Below are 23,091 nucleotides of genomic sequence, written 5' to 3' on the forward strand. Positions count from 1 at the left end.
GGGACACTGGAAGAGAGAAAGCCCTGAACTGAGGAAAGGAAAAAAAGGAGGGGAGGAGTATCCCCAAGTATTAGAATTAGACATAGATTGATGGGGCCAGGGTTCCAGGTTCCCTAAGGAACCCAGGATAAAGGCAGCCATCAGGGGACAAATCGTTTACTTCTTGGTTTACACTGGTGCTGCAAAATCCGTCCCCAAGGAACCAGTCAGACCTGTTTCAAATCAGACAGCCAGAATCAAAGGGGTCATGGGGGATGTTTCCACTTATAAGTACACTACAAAGAGGACTGTAAACCTAGCTGAGGGAATGGTTACTCATTCATTTCTTTTGATGCCAGAATGTCCCTACCCTCTGCTAGGAAGAGATTTACTACATAAGCTTAGGGCCACTATTTCTTTTGAGGAAGAGGTCCCAAGTCACTTTTAGGGACCCAAAGATGATAGCCTTGACAGTACCATTAGAAGATGATTATATTCTTACTGTAGGAGAGAGTCCCTGCCCAAAGGGAGATAAGTATTTAGCAGAACTGAAAGAACTGATTCCTGAGGTTTGGGCAGAATCAAACCTGCCTGGACTGGCTAAGCATTTAATCCCAATAGTGACTTCTATCCTAAATGGGACATCTCCAATTGCAGTATGCCAGTACCCTCTTCCCAGAGCTGCACAGGAAGGAATAGCCAAGCATATTCAGAGGTTACTGGATGCTGGGATATTGATCCAGAAACCCAGGACTACAGACCAGTGTAAGACTTGAGAGAGGTAGACAAGCAGGTAGACAATTCACCCCATGGTGCCTAACCCATATACCCTCTTAAGCCTACTCTCACCTGATCTGAAGGTATTCGCTGTACTTGATTTAAAAGATGCTTTCTTCTGTATACCTTTGGCTCCTGTGAGTCAACCACTGTTTGCTTTCCAATGGACAGACCCTAGTTCTGGTCACACCACCCAACTGACCTGGACTCACCTCCCTCAGGGATTTAAGAACTCCCCCCAACTTTGGGTGGGGAGTCTTTTCGAGGGGAACACCCCAACTCTCAACTTCTGCAGTACGTGGACGATCTACTTTTTGGGATGCCTGGATGCAACCACCTGCAAACAAGTCACTTGGGACCTGCTCCAGCATCTGGGTGAGAAGGGCTACTGAGTCTTGGTGAAGAAAGCCCAACAGTGCCAAATAGTAACCTATTTGGGCTATCGATTGTCAGGAGGCCAGCAGAAGCTGTCTGAAGCCCACATTCAGGGTATCCAATAGATCCCAACCCCAAAATTACGATGGCAAGTGCATGAATTCCAGGGGGCAGTAGGCTATTGTTGCTTGTGGATTCCCAGCTTCACAGAGTTGGCAAAATCTGTTTGAGATTCTGAAGGGGGAAACAAAAGACTGGAAGCTGACCCCTAAGGCTTTGGAGGCTGTAAAAGCCCCGATGACTGCCCTTTTGTCTGCTCCCACTTTGGCCATCCCAGATATCAGCAAACCTTTCAGACTGTATGTGGATGAGTGAAAAGGCATAAGTCGGGGGTTGCTGACCCAAAAACTTGGGTCTTGGCACCATCCCATCGTCTATTTATCTAAAAAGCTGGATCCTGTAGCCACTGGGTGGCCAGGGTGCTTAAGAACAATTGCAGCAGGGGCACAGCTGGTAAAGGAAGCAGACAAACTGTTGTTGGGATAGGAGCTGACTGTAGTAACTGCACATGCCTGGGAGAGACTCCTGAGAGAGCCTCCACATCAGTGTATGTCCAATACCCAACTCACCCATTACCAAGCTTTGCTCCTAGACCACCCCTGAGTGAGGTTCAGGGCAGCCTAAATCCAGCTATGCTGCTACCAGATGTGGATTTGGAAACTCCTCTGGAGCATGGTTGCAGGGAAGTAACTCTACAGACTTTCAGCACCAGACCAGATTTGACTGATGTTCCCTGCCCAGTCCAGACCTGGAAATGTTTACGGACAGGAGCAGCTGTGTGAAAGATGGCACGAGGGTGGCTAGAGCCATGGTACATACACTGAATTAAGTCCTCTGGAGTGTAAGCCCGCCCCAAGGCACTTCGGCACAGAAGGCTGAACTCATTGCTCTGACAAGAGCCTTGAAACTAGCTAAGGGAAAGCGTGCCAACATTTACACTGATAGCAGTTATGCCTTTGCTACAGTTCATGTGCACAGGGCTCTATACAAGGAAAGGGGGTTCCTAACTTCTATGGGAAAGAAATATAGCACAAAGACCAGATATCAAGCCTCCTGGAAGCCATATAGACACCAAAGAAAGTAGCCATGATACACTGCCCAGGACACCAAAAAGGAGATTCAAAGGGAGCCAGAGGAAACAGAAAAGTGGATGAAGCAGCCCGTGCAGCTGTTCAAGGAACTGAACTGACATTAGCATTAACCTTACCAAACCTGCTGCTGCTGAAGGACCCTGGACACAGTAAGGAGGAAGATGACACTGGTAGAGACTCTGGGTGGGATAAAACAGAGGGATGGCAGAAGGACAAAGAGGGAAGGATGTATCTCTATCCTTGATAGGATAGGAACTGCTTAAGGACACTCACCAAGGAACCCACTTGGGGGCTAGGAAGATAGTTGATTTGTTAGGAAGGTACTTTATTATACCTGAATTCTCCAAGTGGGCAAGGGCAGAGGTAGAAAGGTACAAGGCATGTCAATTAGTCAATGCAAGGGCAGGTGGAGGACCGGGACTTGGGACCAGAGACCAGGGAAATCAGGTAGGGAGACATTGGGAAGTAGATTTTACTGAAGTCAAGTCAGGAAGTCAGGGATATAAATATTTGCTGGTTTTTGTGGACACTTTCTCAGGATGGGTAGAGGCATATCCAGCCAGGTCTGAGGGGGGCAAGGATGGTGAGCAAGAAAATTCTTGATGAAATTGTACCCAGATGGGGGATGCCTCTTACTACAGGCTCTGATAACCAACTGGCCTTTGCCACCACTGCATCTCAGCTGGTTGCTTGAGCAATGGGGACAGATTGGAAGTTACATTGTGCATATAGACCCCAAAGCTCCAGACAGGTACAAGAGGATGAATCAGACCCTCAAGGAGACTTTAACTAAATTAACCCTAGAAACTGGCAGGGGATGGGTGTTGCTCCTACCTCTGCTTCTCCTGAGAGTGCACTATTCTCCATTCGTAAATAAGTTGTCTCCATTTGAAATTGTTTTTGGCTGACAGCCGCCTCTGAGGCCTGTCATAATCCCCAATACTCTTGTCTCTAATACCACTACTGTTACTAAGTCTTTGCAGAGCTTACAGCCTATATTACAGGAAAACGAAAACTATGAAGCAAGCCCTGGGGGAAGATTCGGTCTCTGCCCAGCAAGTGCTACCAGCTGTTTCACCAGGAGAATGGGTTCTGGTAAAAAGACATGGGACACACAATTTGGAGCCTTGATGGAAGGGTCCTTATGTTGTTGTTTTGTCTACCCCCACAGTGGCCAAGGTCTCTGGGCTCAGTCCGTAGATCCATTGGACACATCTGAAAAATGTTTTCCACCAGAAAAGAAGTGTTGGAGAGTGGAAAAGATCAGCAATGACCCTTGAAGCTTAAGTTCATGACGAATGATAACTCCACCTGACTCCACCCCGGATGATAATTCTGGTAATCTACCTCACTGTAGCACTGAAGAAGTTGGAGGGATCACCTCATATGCCGACTTGGACTTGGACTTGGAGTGCACATTGGCTGACTGGTGACCCCATACTCATGAGTATGGTAACTACCACCGATTACCCCATTCTTAAATTTGATCTTTGTGTCATTGTAGATGAAATTCAAAAGAGGACAAATAGAAAGGGTGAAATTATAGAATCCTTAGAAAAGGCAGATCCCAAAGTTGATGCCCCTCTCTTTGGCTTAGGATGTGGGGTGTTGGGGCAAGAAAGAAAGATGGCATTTGCCATATATGCCTGCCCTTACGAGGGTCCTGAATCTTGTGTAACAGATATGAACTTCCAATGTAATAGTTATGAGTGTGCAACAGAGGCTCACTGGAAACATTCAGATGAACATATCTATACCAGGCAAATTATAAGAAAACCAGACAGTGCCTTCCATGCCTACAACCTGGTTGAGATATAGGTGAATAAGGATACATAGAGCGAAGATTACTGGGATAAAGGAAAAACATGGGGTTTCATGATGATGAAAATGGGCCCCCATCTCGAAATGGCTTTAACCTTAAGAAGAGCAATATCTGTTCCCCAACCTATTGGACCTCTAAGAGATTTAACCTTAACCTTCAGGCATCATTTGGCATCACCCAGTGTACCCTCTTCTAAATCCTCCACCCCCACAGCTCAGGGGTCTGTGCATACAGGAGCGGAAAGAGATAGGACAGAGTCTGAACAAACCCAGGAGGAGTTCACCAGGCCTGATGACAGGAATAAAATAGATCAGTTGTTTTTTTGTTTTCTTTTTGCCTCCAGGGTTATTGCTGGGGCTCGGTACCTTCACTACGAATCCATTGCTCCGGGAGGTTACTTTTCCCTTTTTGTTGCCCCCCCCCCCATTTTTTTCTAATTATTGTTATTGGATAGGACAGAGAGAAATGGAGAGAGGAGGGGAAAACAGAGAGGGGGAGAGAAAGAGAAACACCTGCAGACCAGCTTCACCACTTGTGAAGCAACTCCCCTGCAGGTGGGGAGCCGGGGGCTCAAACTGGGAACGTTACGCTGGTCCTTGGCGCTTTGCGCCATGTACGCTTAACCCACTGCACTACCGCCCGCCCCCCCGCCCCCGATAGATCAGTTTTACAGATGTTAAGTTCTGTCTACTACTTGTTGAGCAAATCATCTCAGATTGCAAAAGACTGTTGGCTATGTGTAAGTCCTCAGCCACCTTTCTACAAGTATAAAAATAGGAGAAAGTATAGACCAAATTAAGAACTATTCCCTAGGTGAAGTTCCAAGGCGATGTTGTGTGTGGGGCCAACAGCCTCATCTCACTTTAGGAGACTTACAGGGAAGAGGGATCTGCATAATATCCAGAAATTATTTCATAGAAAACTGATTTGTATGCTCTTGTGACTTGATTTACCCTTTGATGATAGAAGAAACTCCTCATATATTAGTATCTCCTGAGGGAGCTTGGTTTGCTTGCACAAATGGAATTATGCTGTTTGATAACCTCAGTTGTTAATGATCGCCAACAGTCAACTCTCTGTATACTCACTCATATATTACCTCAAGTATATGTATATGGTGGGGAAGATGGGCAAAAGGAACTGGGATTAAGTATAAATCTATTAAGGATAGGCGGCACAAGTGGGATGCAATAGTACTTCCTATTGTAGTTGCCCTGGGGAGAGCAGGAGCAGCCACTGGAATTGGTTTGAGTGTAGCTGCCTATGTACAAAGCAGCCAGACATCAAGAAAGCTAGGAGAACTAATTGACCAAAACCAGGGATCTTTAGAGACTGGTGTAACACAACTAGAAAGATCTCTTAACTCTCTTGCAGAGGTGGTCCTACAGAATAGAAGGGGCCTAGACTATTTCTAAGACAAGGCAGACTGTGTACTGCATTAGGAGAAACTTGCTGTTTCTTTCTTTTTTTTAAAAAATGTATTTATTTATTTTCCCTTTTGTTGCCCTTATTGTTTTAGTTATTGTTGTTGTTGATGACATTGTCATTGTTGGATAGGACAGAGAGAAATGAAGAGAGGAGGGGAAGACAGAGAGGGGGAGAGAAATATAGACACCTGCAGGCCTGCTTCACCGCTTGTGAAGTGACTCCCCTGCAGGTGGGGAGTGGGGCTCGAACCGGGATCCTTCCTCTGGTCCTTATGCTTTGCGCCATGTGCGATTAACCTGCTGCGCTATAGCCCGACTTCCTGAAACTTGCTGTTTCTATGCTAATAACTGAGGCATAATCAGAGACACCATGGCCCACCTCAGGAACAGGCTGAAGGAAAGAGAAGAAGAGAGGAAAACTGGAATGAATTGGTATGAGTCCATGTTTAATTGGTCTCCTTGGCTGACAAGTCTTGTGACAGCCACCACAGGCCTCATTTGTATACTAACAGCATTATTAATCTTTGGACCATGTGTATTAAACAGGTTGGTTAAATTTGTAACCCAGAGGATAGAGAGTGTAAAGCTAACGGTCATGAAGCAACAATATATACTATTAGGAGAAATCAGACATCCTGAGGAAGAGTCCGACTGATGTACTTCATTGTTACAAGAAGAGGAGGGAATGTGAAGGAATAAGTCCCCCAAGTTGATTCAATTAGAAATCCCCCATATAGAAAGCTAGGTGATTTCAGAGATTAAAAAGCAACTCGCAGAGAATAAGATAGTAGTGGAATTTCCTCTTTACATCCCAAAACCAGAACAGCAAGGTTTCATGGTCAAAGATATGTTGAAACTTCCTTTTGTTATCACCAACCCGCATTCTCTCTGCTTCTGTAAAAAACGCTTGCTTCCTGATGTCATGTAACCCTGGCTCCCTGGTGCCACAAATGATTTTTGGAATGTTTGCCTTAAAGATAGCTATAGAAATGTCACATAGTCCCCTAGAAAGCCTCCACTCCTAGACCCTTTAAAGGGAGACGAGTTCTAGACCTCGAGATCTCAGTGCAATGGGGCCATACTGGCACGCTGGCCTGTGATCTCCTAGCTGGGATTTGTCTCTTGTCTTTGTCTGTGTAAGTTTGTGTGCTGGCCTTATTCTCACTCTTTCAAATTTAAGGATAAATTCCTTATACTTCACTTACATATGGGAGTCCTGTCAGTTCAAATCACATGTGCTCTTCCACTCTTAATCCTTGATAAGTGCTTATTTTGCCTTTTACCTGTTTCACTTTAATAAATCTTGTGTTATTTAAAGCTGTTCCTAGCTCCCTGCTGTTAATTCTTTTATGTGCACCAGCCCCCAAACCTTTTTAAGTTAAAGTTTCAACACAAATTGGTGACAATGTTGCTATAACAATGCATATTGCAATATAGTCAATAATATCAGCTCAAGAGATGAGAACTGAGATGTTGCTTTTCTCCTTCAGAAATGTGTGCATAAAAGCACAGGTCTTGTGGTCCCAGAGGTAGTGTAGTGGATAAAGCATTGGACTCTCAAGCATGAGGTCCTGAGTTCAATCCCTGGCAGCACATGTATCAGTGTGATGTCTGGTTCTTTCTCTCTCCTCCTAGGTTTCTCATTAATAAATAAATAAAATCTTAAAAAAAAACTTTTTTTTTTTTTAAAAAAAAAGGACAGGTCTTCACACTGAATATATTCATGCAGTTGAAACAATCAGCAGTCTCATAACCTTGTCTTAACAAGTAATGTCACATTACTATAAAGTCTAGAGCTATGGACATTTCTCAACAATAAAGAAAAACCTGGACCATTTCTAGGGATAGAAGATAGCCTCCACTAATATGAACACAATTTTTTAAAAGAGAAATTGTGAGGGGTGGGGAGATAGGGAGGAAGAAAGAGATACCTGCAGACCTTTGCCACTCATAAAGTGCATGTGGGGAGGGGGGGCTCAAACCCAGATTCTTGCACATGGTGCTATGTGCTGTTAATCGGGTACACCACTGCCCGGCCCTCTGAAAACAATGTAATGTTTTTGAAGATTTTATTTAATTTAGGAGAAAGGCCAGAGCACCAGCTCAGCATCTGTGGTATAAGAATCAGACTGTGGGCTTATGCATGCACACCCTGAGTCATTTCTCCAGTCACCAAAGTGAATGTGACTCTTCATAAACTATTTCAAAAAAAAAAAAAAAAGCAAAAGCTATTCTTAAGTTAGCAATCTCTGTTTTTGAAATAAAAGAAACATTTAAGATGTATTTGTTGCTGTTGTTTTTAACAAATGTAGAATTATCCAAGTAAATTTCTATTTAGAAATAAAGCAAATGGGCTGAGCTGACAAGTAGAACCTGCAGATATAAATGTCCTGAGTGATCAAAGAGCACTAATAATTTTCAATTCCCAAGTTCAGTTCCTACAGCATATTTACTGGGAAAGTCAAGTATAGATAAAATGTGCACAGTAATCTTACAGTAGTAATATAGCAAGTGTATGTCACTGGTAAAGTGAAACATAAAGCTAAGAACTTGAGAAAATCTATTACTAAACTGTCAATACAACACAATATTGGTATATAATAAAAGCTCAGTGCTATTTCCTCATTGCTTAGTTGGCACAGTCTAACTTTATGGATATGTCCAGCGAATAGTCTTTATATGTGAGACCATAGTCTCTCCTGAATTTATATACCTCTGTGTTTTCCTGAGGCAGTCTCTTTACTCATTATGAAGAGAGAAGCAGAAAGTTACTGTGGAACCCTCGCATAGAAATCCTGTTCTCCACTACTGAGAGGCCTTCTCAGCTGCAGAGATTTTTCAAAAGAATTCAATGACCCAAAAAGCTACTAGTAAACATAGATGCTTCAGATACCTGAGTTAATTAGTAGGAAGATATTTATGTGAAAATTCTCAAGAATTATGATGAAAATTACGGGAAAACTGCTTAGAGCAGAGGCAAATTACAGAAAGGAGAATTGTTCCCTAGATCAGAGTAGTAAAAGTAAATGAATATAGGTGAGAAGAAATTAAAAAGGTAAGCTGGAAATGTTAAAAGTATTTCAAAATATCATTAAAATTAGTCTGTATTTTGCTCATAACTTAAACAGAAGAACAGTTAATTAAAGAATGACTGGTGTGTGTGTTGTGGGGCGAGGGTGCTGGCAGGTACCTTAAGTGGTAGAGTACCTGCCTTAGTAAGCCTTACAAAGTTTGAGCTCTGGCACAATATGAGATCACTATGGATGGCACCAGGAAGCTCAACAGATTATGAAGGGTGCTGAGGCATGTCTTCCTTATATAAAACATTTTTAAAAAAATCTGCCCAGAGAGGCTGCTCAGTGGTAGCATCATGCATGTGCAAGGCCCTGAATTCATTCTCCAGAGTTGGGGAGGGGGAGAAGAGGAGCAAAAGCTAATCAGAGGCAAAGAATATACTATTATAGAGAGGTGTGGGAGTAGTTTCATAGAATTTTCTTACGAACAAAATTCAGAATTTCATACTCATTTTAGTATTTCTAAATTTTATTTATTTGACAGAGAAATTCAAAGAGGATGGGGAAATGAAGTGAGAGAAAAAGAGACACCTGCAAACCTGCTTCACTGCTGGTGAAGCTTCCCCCCACAGGTGGGGACTGGGGGCTCAAACTCCAGTCCTTGCACATTGACATTTTTGTTTATTGAACTGTAACATTAATAAAAGTGTGAGTTATATTTGTACCACACTTGGCCCATAGATCCAACAATAAATCTATAGGTCCTACACATAACTAGAGTTCAGCCTCTAATAACCAAGACACTTGTGAAAACTTACTTACCACTCCACCTATATACCGATCTCTATTTCTTTTCATTATATCTGCAAATTTAAAAAGAGAACTTGTGTCAAATAACTTAATATCTTCAAAATTCTTAATTTTTAAGTATTTCAGATCTAACTCACCCAAAAATTCATCATGTGAGTTTCGACAATGAAGAAACATTGGTAATTTTGTTTTTTCTGACAGTTCAAACTGCTTTTCAAAATACCTACACAGGGCAAAGAAAAAAAAAAAAACAGTTCATGTTAAATTTTGATGAGAAAAGTAGTTATGTATTTTTTTGGGGGGAGGGAAGGTTAAAGGGCCAGTGAAATAGCTCACATGGATAGTGTGTGGCTTTATCATGTATACAACCCAGGTTCAAGCCCAGCACCCACCACACTGAAAGAAGTTTTGGTCTCTTTCACTCCTTCTCTGCTTGTCACTATCAAAAAATAAGTAAAATATAATAATACAAATAAAAATTTGAACAGACATATAAAAAGCAGAGTGAATCCAGACATAACACATCAGGCTTAGTCAATAGCTTTTGGAACATGACTGCTAGAAATGAGTACTTCATTTTTCAGACATGCAGAATTATTTTTAGAAATGTTCATTTATCAACTGTGCCAGATTTCCAAGAAGTCATTCATTGCTTGTAACTAGCATTCCAACTATAGTTCAGAAAATGAAGCTAATATGGGCTCCCTTCCCCTGAAACACCTACTGATAGAAGAAAATACACTACTGGGTCCCTTGCCCTGAGATGGCTGTACACCATTAGCAGAGTCAGTTCATTCCAGTGAGAAGCCAGGCAGAGCTTTCTACTCAGAGTTCCTTAGGTGCTATAATATAATGTTACTATTACTGAGCAGAATGTAAGCATGTTTCCTTAAAAACAAACCATGTGTATCTGTTAAATAAGAGCATAAAAAGGGAAGTAGCATACTTTTCTGGAAAATGGAAATTAGATGATAAAATAACAGACCTAGAATTTTTTATATAATTTTTCTTTTTAAAAAATATTTATTTTCCCTTTTGTTGCTCTTGTTGTTTTTTATTGTTATTATAGTTATTGTTGTTGTTACTGATGTCATCGTTGTTGGATAGGACAGAAAAAAATGGAGAGAGGAGGGGAAAACAGAGAGGGGGAGAGAAAGATACATACCTGCAGACCTGCTTCACCGCCTGTGAAGCAACTCCCCTGCAGGTGGGGAGCCGGGGGCTGCAACCAGGATCCTTACGCCTGTCCTTGCACTTCACTCCATGTGTGCTTAACCCACTGCGCTACCGCCCAACTTCCTTATATAATTTTTCAAGTGTAAACGGGGCCAGGAGTTGTCACATACCAATACCTTATTTGATTTCTGAACTACACCTTCAGATAGGATGAGAAGTGATGTCAGAGAGGTGTAGGATCTTATCTAAGTTCACACCACACAACATGGCAAATATAGAACCAGAACTTCAGTACTCTAATCCCAAGTCCCAGACAAAGTAGCCGAAAGATGTATCTAAGAAAGAAGTCTCTTCTTAGTCTGTGAGTATGATAGTATCAGAAGCCTATCAGAGGTTTTAGTGTTTAGGTATGTTTCTCATATTTTAGGTATGTTTCTCATATTTGGGAACTACTGACTCAGCTTTCTAGTCCTATTTCTAACTGACATTTTCTTACTTTTAAGGTACTTTAAATCAACAAAAGATTACTTTGGAATCTTATTGTCTCATTAAAATAAGTGTAGCAGTAGGGAACATCTCCCTCCACCTGGTATGGCCCTAGGGAAAGCTCTGGTGCTATGATGTCTCTCCCTATCTGGATGTGTATGTCTCTTAAAAAATGTCAGCCAGACAAGGTCAAATCTCACACGGACAATACCAGGGCAACCAAAGAGGGGGAAAGAGACCTACATAGCATTAACTTCTCCATCTCCTCATAGGCTCTAACTTACAAGGGAAACTGAAAACACAGGGAATGCTTAAAGGGTAATATTTCCATGACCTACTCAGTCATTTAACTTGTTTTCAAAGGCTTTTTATGTTCCTTTAAAAAATACACATTTTTATGAGATGAGAACAGTGCTCAGCTCTGGTATGTGGTGGTGCTGGGGATTCAACTTGGGACTTCTGGGAACTCATGGATGAAAGTCTAGTTCTCTCCCTCCCCCTGTCTTCTTTATCCTCTTTTTTAAATAGCAGAGCACTTCTCAGCTTTGGTTTGTGGTGGTACAGGGGACTGAACATTGGAGCTTCAGACATGAAAGTCTCTTTGCATAACCATTATGCTATCCACCCCCACCCCTTCTTTGTTCTTTAAAAAAATACGTTTCAAAAATTCCAAACAAAACATATAACCAGCATTTTCCTTTGGGATGATACAATATCTGTATGTATGTATGTATGTATGTGTATATGTGTATAATTTTTTCCTTTTTAATGAGACACACAGAAAGAGACCAGAACACTACTCAGCTCTGACTAATGTGGGTGCTGGTGATTGAACCTGGGACTTCAGAGCCTTAGGTATTAAAGTCTTTTGCATAACGTCCCCAGCCCAGAATAATATTTCTAAAAATACAATTAATAGCTATAATTTCTTGACCATGTACTCTGTAGTAGAGATGACACTATGGACTTCACATAACAAGTGTTAAAAAAAAGAGATAGTTGTTGGGGGCTGGGCAGTAATGCATCGAGTTAAGTGTAGATGGCGCAAAGCACACGGACCAGCAAGCCCCCAGCTTCCCATTTGCAGGGAGGGTCACTTCACAAGTGAAGCAGGTCTGCAGGTGTCTGTCTTTCTCTATTCCTCTCTGTCTTCCCCCCCTTTCTGTCCTATCCAGTAATGATAACATCAACAACAAGGGCAACAAATAATGGGAAAAAATGGCTGCCAGGAGCAGTAGATTCATAGTTCAGGCACAGAGCCCCAGTGATAATCCTTTTTGGAGACAAAAAAAAAAAAGGTGCTATTATCCCCCATTTTATTTTTATGAACGGGGGGAGGGCTTAATGACTGGAAAGACTGCTCAACTCTGGCATATGTTGGTGCCAGAATCAAACCTGGAATCTCTGGGGAATCAGGCCTGCAAGTCTGGAGTGCTACTACTGTGCTGTCTCACCAGTTAACATTCCCATTTTAAAAGTAAGGAACCCAAGATTCACAAATGGATTCACCATTATTGTTCAGATACTTTCTTACAGTTTTCTTAAAACTTTCTTTATATTTATTTATTTTCCCTTTTGCTGCTCTTGTTGTTTTATTGTTGTAGTTATTATTATTGCTACTGATGTGGTCATTGTTGGACAGGAGAGAGAGAAATGGAGGAGGGGAAGATAAGAGGGGGGAGAGAAAGACAGACACCTGCAGACCTGCTTTACCACCTGTGAAGCGACTCCCCTGCAGGTGGGGAGCCGGGGGATGGAACCGGGATTCTTATGCCGGTCCTTGCGCTTTGTACCATGTGCGCTTAACCCTCTGCGCTACAGCCTGATTCACCAGTTTTTTTATTGTTTTTTTTTTGCCACTCACTAAGCTTATTTTCCACCTGTGTTCAAATATATCTCTTTTCTCCTGAAAATGTATTTTTTAGTATCTATTAAGTACTGACCCACAGTACTATAAGTACTGTGATAGGTACAATGAAAATCACAACATGAGTAAAATGGTGTGTCTTTGAAGAATTCAGAACATTAGACTGTTATGGGAGGGCAAGGACTGACCAATATATGTTCAGTATAATGTGAGAAATACTGATCCAAATACAGAATACTGTGCAAGCAGAGAGTAGGGGCTTCCTGCTACTCTACATCAGAGGAAAGAAAGGAAGATGGTGCCCTAAAAGGTGAGCTATCTCCTGGCTCTAGGGTGCTTTTTTTTTTTTTTTAAACAGAGCACTGTGCAGCTCTGGCTTATGGGTTGAACCTGGGACTTTGGAAGCCTCTGGAATAAGTGTCTCTTTGCATAACCATTATGCTAACTATACCCTAGGTTGCATTTTGAAATCAGTTTTTTAACTCATCTGGATGAAGAATCACAGGCAGGAGATGGAGAATATGTCATAGTTCTTGATCGCCATCAAACCACACAATGTGGGAACATACCTAAAATAGACTTCCTGGCTTCTTTCTGCCCCCAAGGTCCCTATTCTCATCTGCTCTTTCCCTATTCTTACTTTTTGCCTCCTGTTTATTAAACACTTTGTTCATCTTTATATCTTATTACCCTTTAGCCACCAAGTTGCAGCTGCTACTACGATTCCACCCTCACCTCCCTGGGCAGATGACCTCACCACTGTGTCCTAGAACCCTGCCTCCCCAGATCCCTAACCCACTAGGCAAAGACAGAAACAGTGGAGAAGCAATTAGAGAAGCCAGAACTTCCTTCTGAACCCCAAACAGAATTTTGGTCCATACCTCTAGAGGGGGCAAATGTTAAGGGAAGATGACCAGAGGGCTCTGGACCCCAATTCCATAGAAAATGTCTGTCACCAGAAATTTTTGGTTTTTAAGCCATCACTGAGAAGGAAGAAAATCTGGAAAACACCAGAGGAAGCCAGACACTGTTTCTCTTATCTGAGAGAGAAGAGGAAAAAGGGAAGGATGCTAGGAAGTAGTTATAGGTGTAGGTGTGACTTAGAAAGGAACTGAAGACAGGACATTGGGGAAAAAAATAGGCAAAAATTAAATATGAATTAGAAAATACAGGCGGACTTCTGGAGGTGGGGCTATGGAGCAGCAGCAGCTGTGTTTCTCTCCTCTCCTCTCCCAGGTCAACTAGGACTACCAAAGGAGATCACCTGGGACCACAACAAGACAGAACTAGAACGACTTCAGGAACCCACCAAATCACCAGTGAGTACAAACAACGTGTGGTGCATGGACAGAGAGGAGCCTAGGGAGACAATGGGTGGCTGGTAACAGTCCGGCAGTTTACCAATTGAAACATCACCTCCAATCTGTTTCACCAACAAAAAGACTGAAGGGAGGAGAGGACTCTCATAAGACTCACCAAATGCAACTGTGAGACTCCATTGCTACTGCCCTCAGAAGCTGCAGCAGTGGCGGAGAGGCCCTGTACTGATAGGAGGGGACAGAGAACTAACCAGGAAACTCAGGAGAAAAACTATACCTCGGTGGCCTAGATGTAGGGTTGTGAAAGTCTCCTTGCATAACCACTGGATTATCTCTGCCCCACCCTGCTTTATCTCTTGGTCAGGAGTCAGTGATTAAGCTAAGAAGCCTACTTATAGATTAAAAGCCCTCAGGCTCCCATAGACTACAGGGAAGAAAAAGAACAAAAGAGGATTTTAAGCCAATGAGCTCCAACTCAGGGATTAAAATAATATTGAAACAACTGTCAATTTCCACAACTGTGAACCCTTTACTTACCTTACTTAGACACAAGTCAATCCAGGCAAGAGTGATTAGTAATTTGAAAAGTACTGAGAGAGGGACCTCATAACAAACTGTATAAAATGGTTAAACCAACAAGAAGAAATACTGGAGAAATGAACCAGGACAAGAGTCCAGCTAAAAGTCCCCTCCAAAGGTTGAACCACAAAATAATTAGATCAACATCCAAACACTAGTTAAGGAAATAATCACAGGAGTGAGTAAAGAGTTTGAAAGAATTGTCATCAGAAATGCAGAAACAACAAATGAGACTCTGGAAGAAAACACTAATTATCTCAAGGTTATTAGAGAACTGAAAGCTGAAATAGCTGAGCTAAGAACACAACTAGCTGAACACGCTAAAACAGTATCAGAACAGGGTAAGAAAATAGATGAACTCCAGAAAACAGTAGAGGGCAGAGAATAGAATCAATGAGGCTGAAGACAGAATTAGCAAGATCGAGGAAGAATTAGAGACAACTAAAAAAGAAACAAGAGATCTCAAAAAGAGATTAAGACATACTGAGAACAATAACAGAGACCTATGGGATGACTTCAAAAGAAATAACATACGCATTATTGGCTTACCAGAGGAAGAAAGAGAGGGAGGGGAAGAAAGCATTGTTCAGAACATAATAGCTGAGAAGTTCTCTAGTCTAGATAGCATAAAAGACATAAAGGATCAAGAAGTCCAGGGGGGTCCCAAACAGAATTAACCCAGATGTAAAGACACATTATATTTAGAATGGAAAGGAATAAGGATAAAGAAAGGATTCTGAAAGCTGCAAAAGAAAAATAGTCATCTATAGAGGAAAACCCTAATATCAGCAGCATACTTCTCCACACAGACACTACAGGCCAGAAGAGAATGGCAAGATATCAAGTGCTCAATGAGAAAGGCTTTCAACCAAGACTATTGTATCCTGCTAGACTGTCATTGAGAATAGATGGAGGTATAAACACCTTCTCAGACAAGCAAAGGTTGAAAGAATCAACTATCACCAAGCCTGCCCTCAAAGAAGTTCTGAAAGGTCTGCTATAAACAGTCAGACCACCATAAATATGACACATATCAGAACACTCTAAAAATCTACAAGAATGGCGTTAAAATATCTTCAGTCTTTGATATCAATAAATGTCAATGGCCTGAATTCACCTATAAAAAGGCACAGAGTAGGAAGATGGATCAGAAAACACAATCCAACAATATGCTGTCTATAGGAAACCCACCTAATTCAACAAGACAAAAACAGACTCAAAGTGAAAGGATAGAAAACTATCATACAAGCCAACAGCCCACAGAAAAGGGCAGGAACAGCTATTCTCATATCTGACATGATAGACTTTAAAATAGATAAGATTAAAAAAGATAGAAATGGACACTACTTAATGCTCAGAGGATCAGTCAATCAAGAGGACTTAACAATTATTAACATCTATGTACCCAATGAGAAGCCATCTAAATACATCAAACTTCTACTGAAAGACCTACAGCAATATATTAACAGCAACACAATCACAGTAGGGGACTTCAACACCCCACTCTCTCAACCTGACAGATCATCCAAGCATAAAATCAATAAAGACATGAGGGAGCTAAATGAGGAGGTAAACTAGAACTATTAGACATTTTCAGAGTCATTCATCTCAAGAAACCGGAATACACATTCTACTCAAGTCCACATGAGTCATTCTCATGGACAGACCATATGTTAGGCCAAGGACAGCATCAGCAAACTGAAGAGCATTGAAATCATCCCAAGTATCTTCTCAGACCACAGTAGAATTAAACTAACACTTAACAATCAACAAAAGATTTGTAATAGTGCCAAAATGTGGAAGCTCAATACTACGTAACAACTACTGAGTCAAAGAGGAAATAAAGGAAGAAATCAAAATGTTTCAAGAGTTCAATGAAAATGAAGACACAAGCTATCAAAATACTTGGGACACAGCTAAGGCAGTACTCAGAGGGAAGTTCATAGCCATAGAAGCAAACATTAGCAAACAAGAAAAAGCACAAATAAACAGCCTGATTGCACATCTTAAAGACCTAGAAGAAGAAGAACAAAGGAACCCTAAAGCAACCAGAAGGACAGAAATCACTAAAGCTAGGGCAGAAATAAACAACATTGAAAATAAGAAAGTCATACAAAAGATCAACAGAAATAAATGTTGGTTCTTCGAAACAGTGAACAAAATCGATAAACCTTTAGCCAGACTCACAAAACAAAAAGGGGAGAAGACCCAAATAAATCAGATCATAAATGAAAGAGGAAATATCACAACAGACACCACAGAAATTCAACATATCAGGCGAGACTTCTATGAACAACTATATGCCACCAAACTAGCGAACATGGAAGAAATGGATGATTTCCTAGATACGTATGAACTTCCAAAATTAAGTAAAGAGGAACTAGATAACGTGAACAGGCCCATCTCAGCTAATGAAATTGAAACAGTTATCAAGAACCTTCCCAAAAATAAAAGTCCTGGACCAGATGGTTTTACAAATGAATTCTACACAGCCTTCAAAAAAAGAACTAATACCTCTACTTTTAAAAGTCTTCCAAAAGATTGAAGACCCTGGAATACTCCCTGCCAGCTTCTATGAAGCCAACATCACTTTGATACCAAAAATAGATAGGGACATAAGCAAAAAAGAAAATGACAGACCAATATCTCTGATGAACATAGATGCGAAAATATTGAACAAAATTCTAGCCAACCGGATACAGCAGTATATTAAAAAGATTGCTCATCATAACCAAGTTGGTTTTATCCCAGGGATGCAAGGTTGGTTTAATATACGTAAATCAATCAATGTGATCTACCACATCAATAAAAGCAAGACCAAAAACCACATGGTCACCGGCATAAGGATCCCGGTTCGAGCCTCGGCTCCCCACCTGCAGGGGAGTTGCTTCACAGACGGTGAAGCAGGTCTGCAGGTGTCTATCTTTCTCTCCTCCTCTCTATCTTCCCCTCCTCTCTCCATTTCTCTCTGTCCTATCCAACAATGATGACAACAACAATAACTACAACAATAAAACAACAAGGGCAACAAAAGGGAATAAATAAAATAAATATTAAAAAAAAATTAAAAAAAACAAAACCACATGGTCATATCAATTGATGCAGAGAAAGCCTTTGACAAAATCCAACATCCCTTTATGATCAAAACACTACAAAAAATCGGAATAGATGGAAAATTCCTGAAGATAGTGGAGTCTATATATAGCAAACCTACAGCCAGCATCATACTCAATGGTGAAAAGCTGGAAACATTTCCCCTTAGATCAGGTACTAGACAGGTCTGTGCACGATCACCATTACTATTCAACATAGAGTTAGAAGTTCTTGCCATAGCAATCAGGCAGGAGCAAGGAATTAAAGGGATACAGATAGGAAGAGAAGAAGTCAAACTCTTGCTATTTGACATTTTGATAGTACACATAGCAAAACCTAAGGAATCCAGCAATTATCTTTTGGATATCATCAGGCAATACAGTAAAGTTTCAAGCTACAAAATTAACATTCAAAAGTCAGTGGCATTTCTCTATGCAAACAATAAGTTAGAAGAAGTTGAAATCCAGAAATCAATTCCTTTTACTATAGCAACAAAAACAACAAAATATCTAGGAATAAACCTAGCCAAAGAAGTGAAAGACTTGTATACTGAGAACTATGAGTCACTACTCAATTGAAAAAGACACAAAGACGTGGAAAGATATTCCATGTTCATGGCTTGGAAGAATTTTTTTTTTAATATTTATGTCTTTATTCCCTTTTGTTGCCCTTTTTTTATTGTTGTAGTTATTATTGTTGTTGTAATTGATGTTGTTTCTGAATAGGACAGAGAGAAATGGAGACAGGAAGGGAAGACAGAGAGGGGGAGAGAAAGAGAAACACCTGTAGACTTGCTTCACCGCTTTTGAAGCGACTACCCTGCAGGTGGGGAGCTGGGGGCTCAAACTGGGATCCTTACACCAGTCCTTGCGCTTTGAGCTACGTGCGCTTAACCTGCTGCGCTACCACTGGACTCCCTGGCTTGGAAGAATTAACATCATCAAAATGAATATACTACCTAGAGCCATATGCAAATTTAATGCTATTGCCATCAAGATCCCAACCACATTCTTTAGGAGAATAGAACATATGCTACAAATGTTTATCTGGAACCAGAAAAGACCTAGAATTGCCAAAACAATCTTGAGAAGAAAGAACAGAACTAGAGGCATCCCACTCCCATATCTCAAATTGTATTTCACCAAATACAAAAGTAAATTTGAAGTTGATCAAGGAATTGGATGTCAGACCAGAAACTATCAGATTCTTAGAGGAAAATATTGGCAGAACTCTTTTCTGCATCAAGTTTAAAGACATCTTAATGAAACGAATCCAATTATAAAGAAGACTAAGGCAAGCATAAACCTATGGGACTACATCAAACTAAAAAGCTTCTGCACAGCAAAAGAAACCACTACCCAAACCAAGAGACCCCTCATAGAATGGGAGAAGAGCTTTACATGCCATACATCAGACAAGAGGCTAATAAGCAAAATATATAAAGAGTTTGCCAAACTCAACAACAAGACAACAAATAACCCCATCCAAAAATGGGGGGAGGACATGGACAAATATTCACCACAGAAGAGATCCAAAAGGGTGAGAAACACATGAAAAAAATGCCTCAAGTCTTTGACTGTCAGAGAAATGCAAATAAAGACAACAATGAGATATCACTTCAGTCCTGTGAGAATGTCATACATCAGAAAACGTAGCAGCAACAAATGCTGAAGAGGGTGTGGGGTCAAAGGGACCCCCCTACACTGCTGGTGGGAATGTCAATTGGTCCAACCTCTGTGGAGAACAGTCTGGAGAACTCTCAGAAGGCTAGAAATGGACCTACCCTATGATCCTGCAATTCCTCTCCTGGGGATATATCCTAAGGAACCCAACACACCCATCCAAAAAGATCTGTGTACACATATGGTCTTGGCAGCACAATTTGTAATAGCCAAAACCTGGAAGCAACCCAGGTGTCCAACAACAGATGAGAGTCTGAGCAAGTTCTGGTATATATACATAATGGAATACTACTCAGCTATAAAAAATGGTGACTTCACCGTTTTCAGCCGATCTTGGATAGAGCTTGAAAAAATCATGTTAAGTGAAGTAAGTCAGAAACAGAAGGATGAATATGGGAGGATCTCACTCTCACGCAGAAGTTGAAAAACAAGATCAGAAGAGAAAACACAAGTGGAACCTGAAATGGAATTGGCGTATCACACCAAAGTAAAAGACTTTGGGGTGGGTGGCTGGGGGAGGATACAGGTCCAAAAAGGGTGACAGAGGACCTAGCTAGTGGGCGTTGTATTGTTATATGGAAAACTGGGAGATGTTATGCATGTACAAACTATTGTATTTACTGTTGAATGTAAAACACTAATTCCCCAATAAAGAAATTAAAAAAAAAGAATGAAAAAAATAAAAATAAAATATGTTTATATAGATAGATATAAATTTAACCCTTATCTATGACCTTGGAGAACTATTACTTTTGCTGGGGGTGGGGACACAGAACTCTGATAGTGGGAATGGTGGTAAATTATACCCCTATTATCTTATAATTTTGTAAATCACTAGTAAAATGTTTAAAAAGAGACACAAGGATTCAGTAACAATTTCACGACTAAATCACATGAATGACTCCGAAAGACACAGTAAGTAATCTACCACTAACTAAACATCTCTGAAAGGATTATATGATAGGCCTGTAAAAGAGTCCACAGAATATTACTGTGACCCATCCTTTGGCGCTTTATATTCCAGGAATTCTAGAGTTTAAAATCTAGTTTGACAAACTCATATAGGCATTTTTACCTGGGCTGGACATACTGGAACTCCCATATTAGTAAGGCAGAGGAAGGTAGGGAAGAAACACACTTTAACACATAAAATTTAAAAACTCCCTTCCAGGGCCCGGCTGTAGTGCAGCGGGTTAAGTGCACATGGTGCAAACCACAAGGACGGGCTTAAGGATCAGGACTTGAGCCTCTGGCTCCCCACCCCACCTGCAAGGGGATCGCTTCACAGCAGGTTTGCAGGTGTCTGTCTTTCTCTCCCCCTCTCGATTTCTGTCCTATCCAAGAACAACAATGACAACAATAATAATAAGGACAACAATAAGGGTAACAAGGGCAACAAAACTGGAAAAATGGCCTCCAGGAGCAGCGGATTCATAGTGCAGGCACCGAGCCCCAACAATAATCCTGGAGACAAAAAAAAAAAAAAAAAAACTCCCTTCCAGCTATCAAGTCACTGGCGTAACCAAAATCATATGATGAAATGGTTAATTATTAAATATTAAGATGGGGATGAGGAGATAGAAAAACACTTTCATGCCTGAGGCTCCAAGGTCCCAAGATCCATCTCCAGCACCTCTGTACGCCAGAGCTGAGCAGAGCTCTGATCTTTCTGTGTATATCTTTCTCTCTCTTGCTCATTAAAACAAAACATTAAAAAATAAGTGTTATCTGCAGGTGTCATTCCTTTACATGCTGCTCTTTTCTTGGTTTGTCTCTACTCAATAAAAGTATTAAAAGTTAAAAAAAAAAAAGTGTTATGACAGAGGTGAATAATGTCTTACAAAATTGGACCAGCTTCTTCCTTTGTATAAGAAATTAAGGAAGACAAAGGGTTGTTTGCTCTTAAATGTCTATGGGGACAGATATACATTATTCATGTCTTATATACTGAGTTTCTGGCACATAGTATTCAAAAAATATTTGTTTAGGGAATAAATTTTGTCAAGCTCATTCTAAGGTTCTATCACTTTGATATTGAAGGTATTGTTTATGAAACTCAACAAAATGCCCGGTGTGATCCAACTTATTCTAAATGGAAAGAAGCTATTAAAATCATATAAACAAACAAAAATTGTTAAAAGTCACGATTGCTATTTTACAATAATTCTAAATAATTTTACAATAATTTCTAAAGTCAAATTTCCTTACTTGAGCTGAATATCTTTTGGACAAAACTGTAGTCGATCAAAATCTTTAAAAAAGACATCAAAAGGAATAATTAATCATAACTTAAGAAAACAAATCAATTATTCTCCAATAAAGTCACTCTTAAGAGAATTAGATGGGCACGTACCAAGTCCACATTCTCCTACTGCTACAACTTTCCCCTTGTTGTTTTCAGCAAGAGTCAGCAATTCCATTAAGTAAACATCAGGGTCACTCTTGTCAAATTCATCACATCTCGTAGGATGACACCCAACTGTGCTGAAAAACATATCTATGGCAAAATAATTTAGAATATTTAAAAAATACTTTTTAAAAATTTAATTTTATATGTAAAATTAACACGATATGAAATAATTTCAACTGGTTAATTTTTTTTTTTTTTTTTGCCTCCAGGGTTGTCCCTGGAGCTCGGTGCCTACACCACGAATCCACTGCTCCTGGAGGCTTTTTCCCCCTTTTATTGCCCTTGTTGTATTTTAATGTTGTTGTGGTTATTATTATTGTTGTTATTGTCATTGTTGGATAGGACAGAGAGAAATAGAGAGAGGAGGGGAAGACAGAGAGGGGGAGAGAAAGATACACACCTGCAGACCTGCTTCACTACCTGTGAAGCAACTCCCCTGCAGGTGGGGAGGCGGGGGGCCCGAATTGGGATCCTTACGCAGGTCCTTGTGCTCTGTGCCACATGCGCTTAACCCGCTGTGTTACCGCCAAGCCCCCAACTGGTTAACTTTATTTTCTCGGATAGAGACAGAGAGGCCGAGGAAAAACAAACTGGTTATTTTTTAATATTTATTTTTTTAATTTGATAGGGCAGAAATTCAAAGGGGAGAGAAGCTAGAGAGGGAGAGAGATACTTGTGAACCTTCCTCCCTGCAAGTGGACCCTGGGGGGTTAAACCTGGGTCCTTGTGTGTGATACTGTGTACGCGCAGGTGCATCACTAACTGGCCCCCAAACTGGCTTTTTTAAACAAAAGTTATTAACTATTAAAATGACCAGAGTTGCATTAGATTATTGATCATATAAAAATGCAGAAGCTACAGGCGAAGAGACTTAGAAGGTAGAACACGGGGCTTTCATGTACAAGGACCCAGGTTTCATTCCTGGCACCAAATGTGCTGAATGCCCTGCTCTGGTCAGTCTCTCTTATGAAATAAATATTACAAAAAATGTTTTGCTATTATAACAAGTTGGACATGAATGTGAAAAATGCCTTAATGCAATGATACAAATAATTCAAATCTTTTAAATGCTTGTTACTTGCTGATTCTTTGAGAATGGAAAATAAGACACTTATTAAGTAAAT

General features: G+C 40.6%; 1 protein-coding gene across 4 annotated transcripts in view; it reads right to left on the reverse strand.

The window, feature by feature from the left end:
* The window catches only part of TATDN1 (TatD DNase domain containing 1), a 60,329-nt gene that overhangs the window by 18,645 nt on the left and 18,593 nt on the right, over positions 1-23,091 (reverse strand). For all 4 annotated transcript variants that reach the window (XM_007520788.3, XM_060195195.1, XM_060195189.1 and 1 more), the window contains 4 exons: positions 21,911-22,054; positions 21,766-21,808; positions 9,493-9,578; positions 9,368-9,408 (listed from right to left, as the gene is read on the reverse strand). In XM_007520788.3, coding sequence (XP_007520850.2) covers positions 9,368-9,408; positions 9,493-9,578; positions 21,766-21,808; positions 21,911-22,054 — 314 coding nt within the window. The remainder of the gene's footprint in view (positions 1-9,367; positions 9,409-9,492; positions 9,579-21,765; positions 21,809-21,910; positions 22,055-23,091) is intronic.

Source organism: Erinaceus europaeus, chromosome 1, assembly GCF_950295315.1.
Source record: "Erinaceus europaeus chromosome 1, mEriEur2.1, whole genome shotgun sequence".
Classification (NCBI taxonomy): Eukaryota; Metazoa; Chordata; class Mammalia; order Eulipotyphla; family Erinaceidae; genus Erinaceus; species Erinaceus europaeus.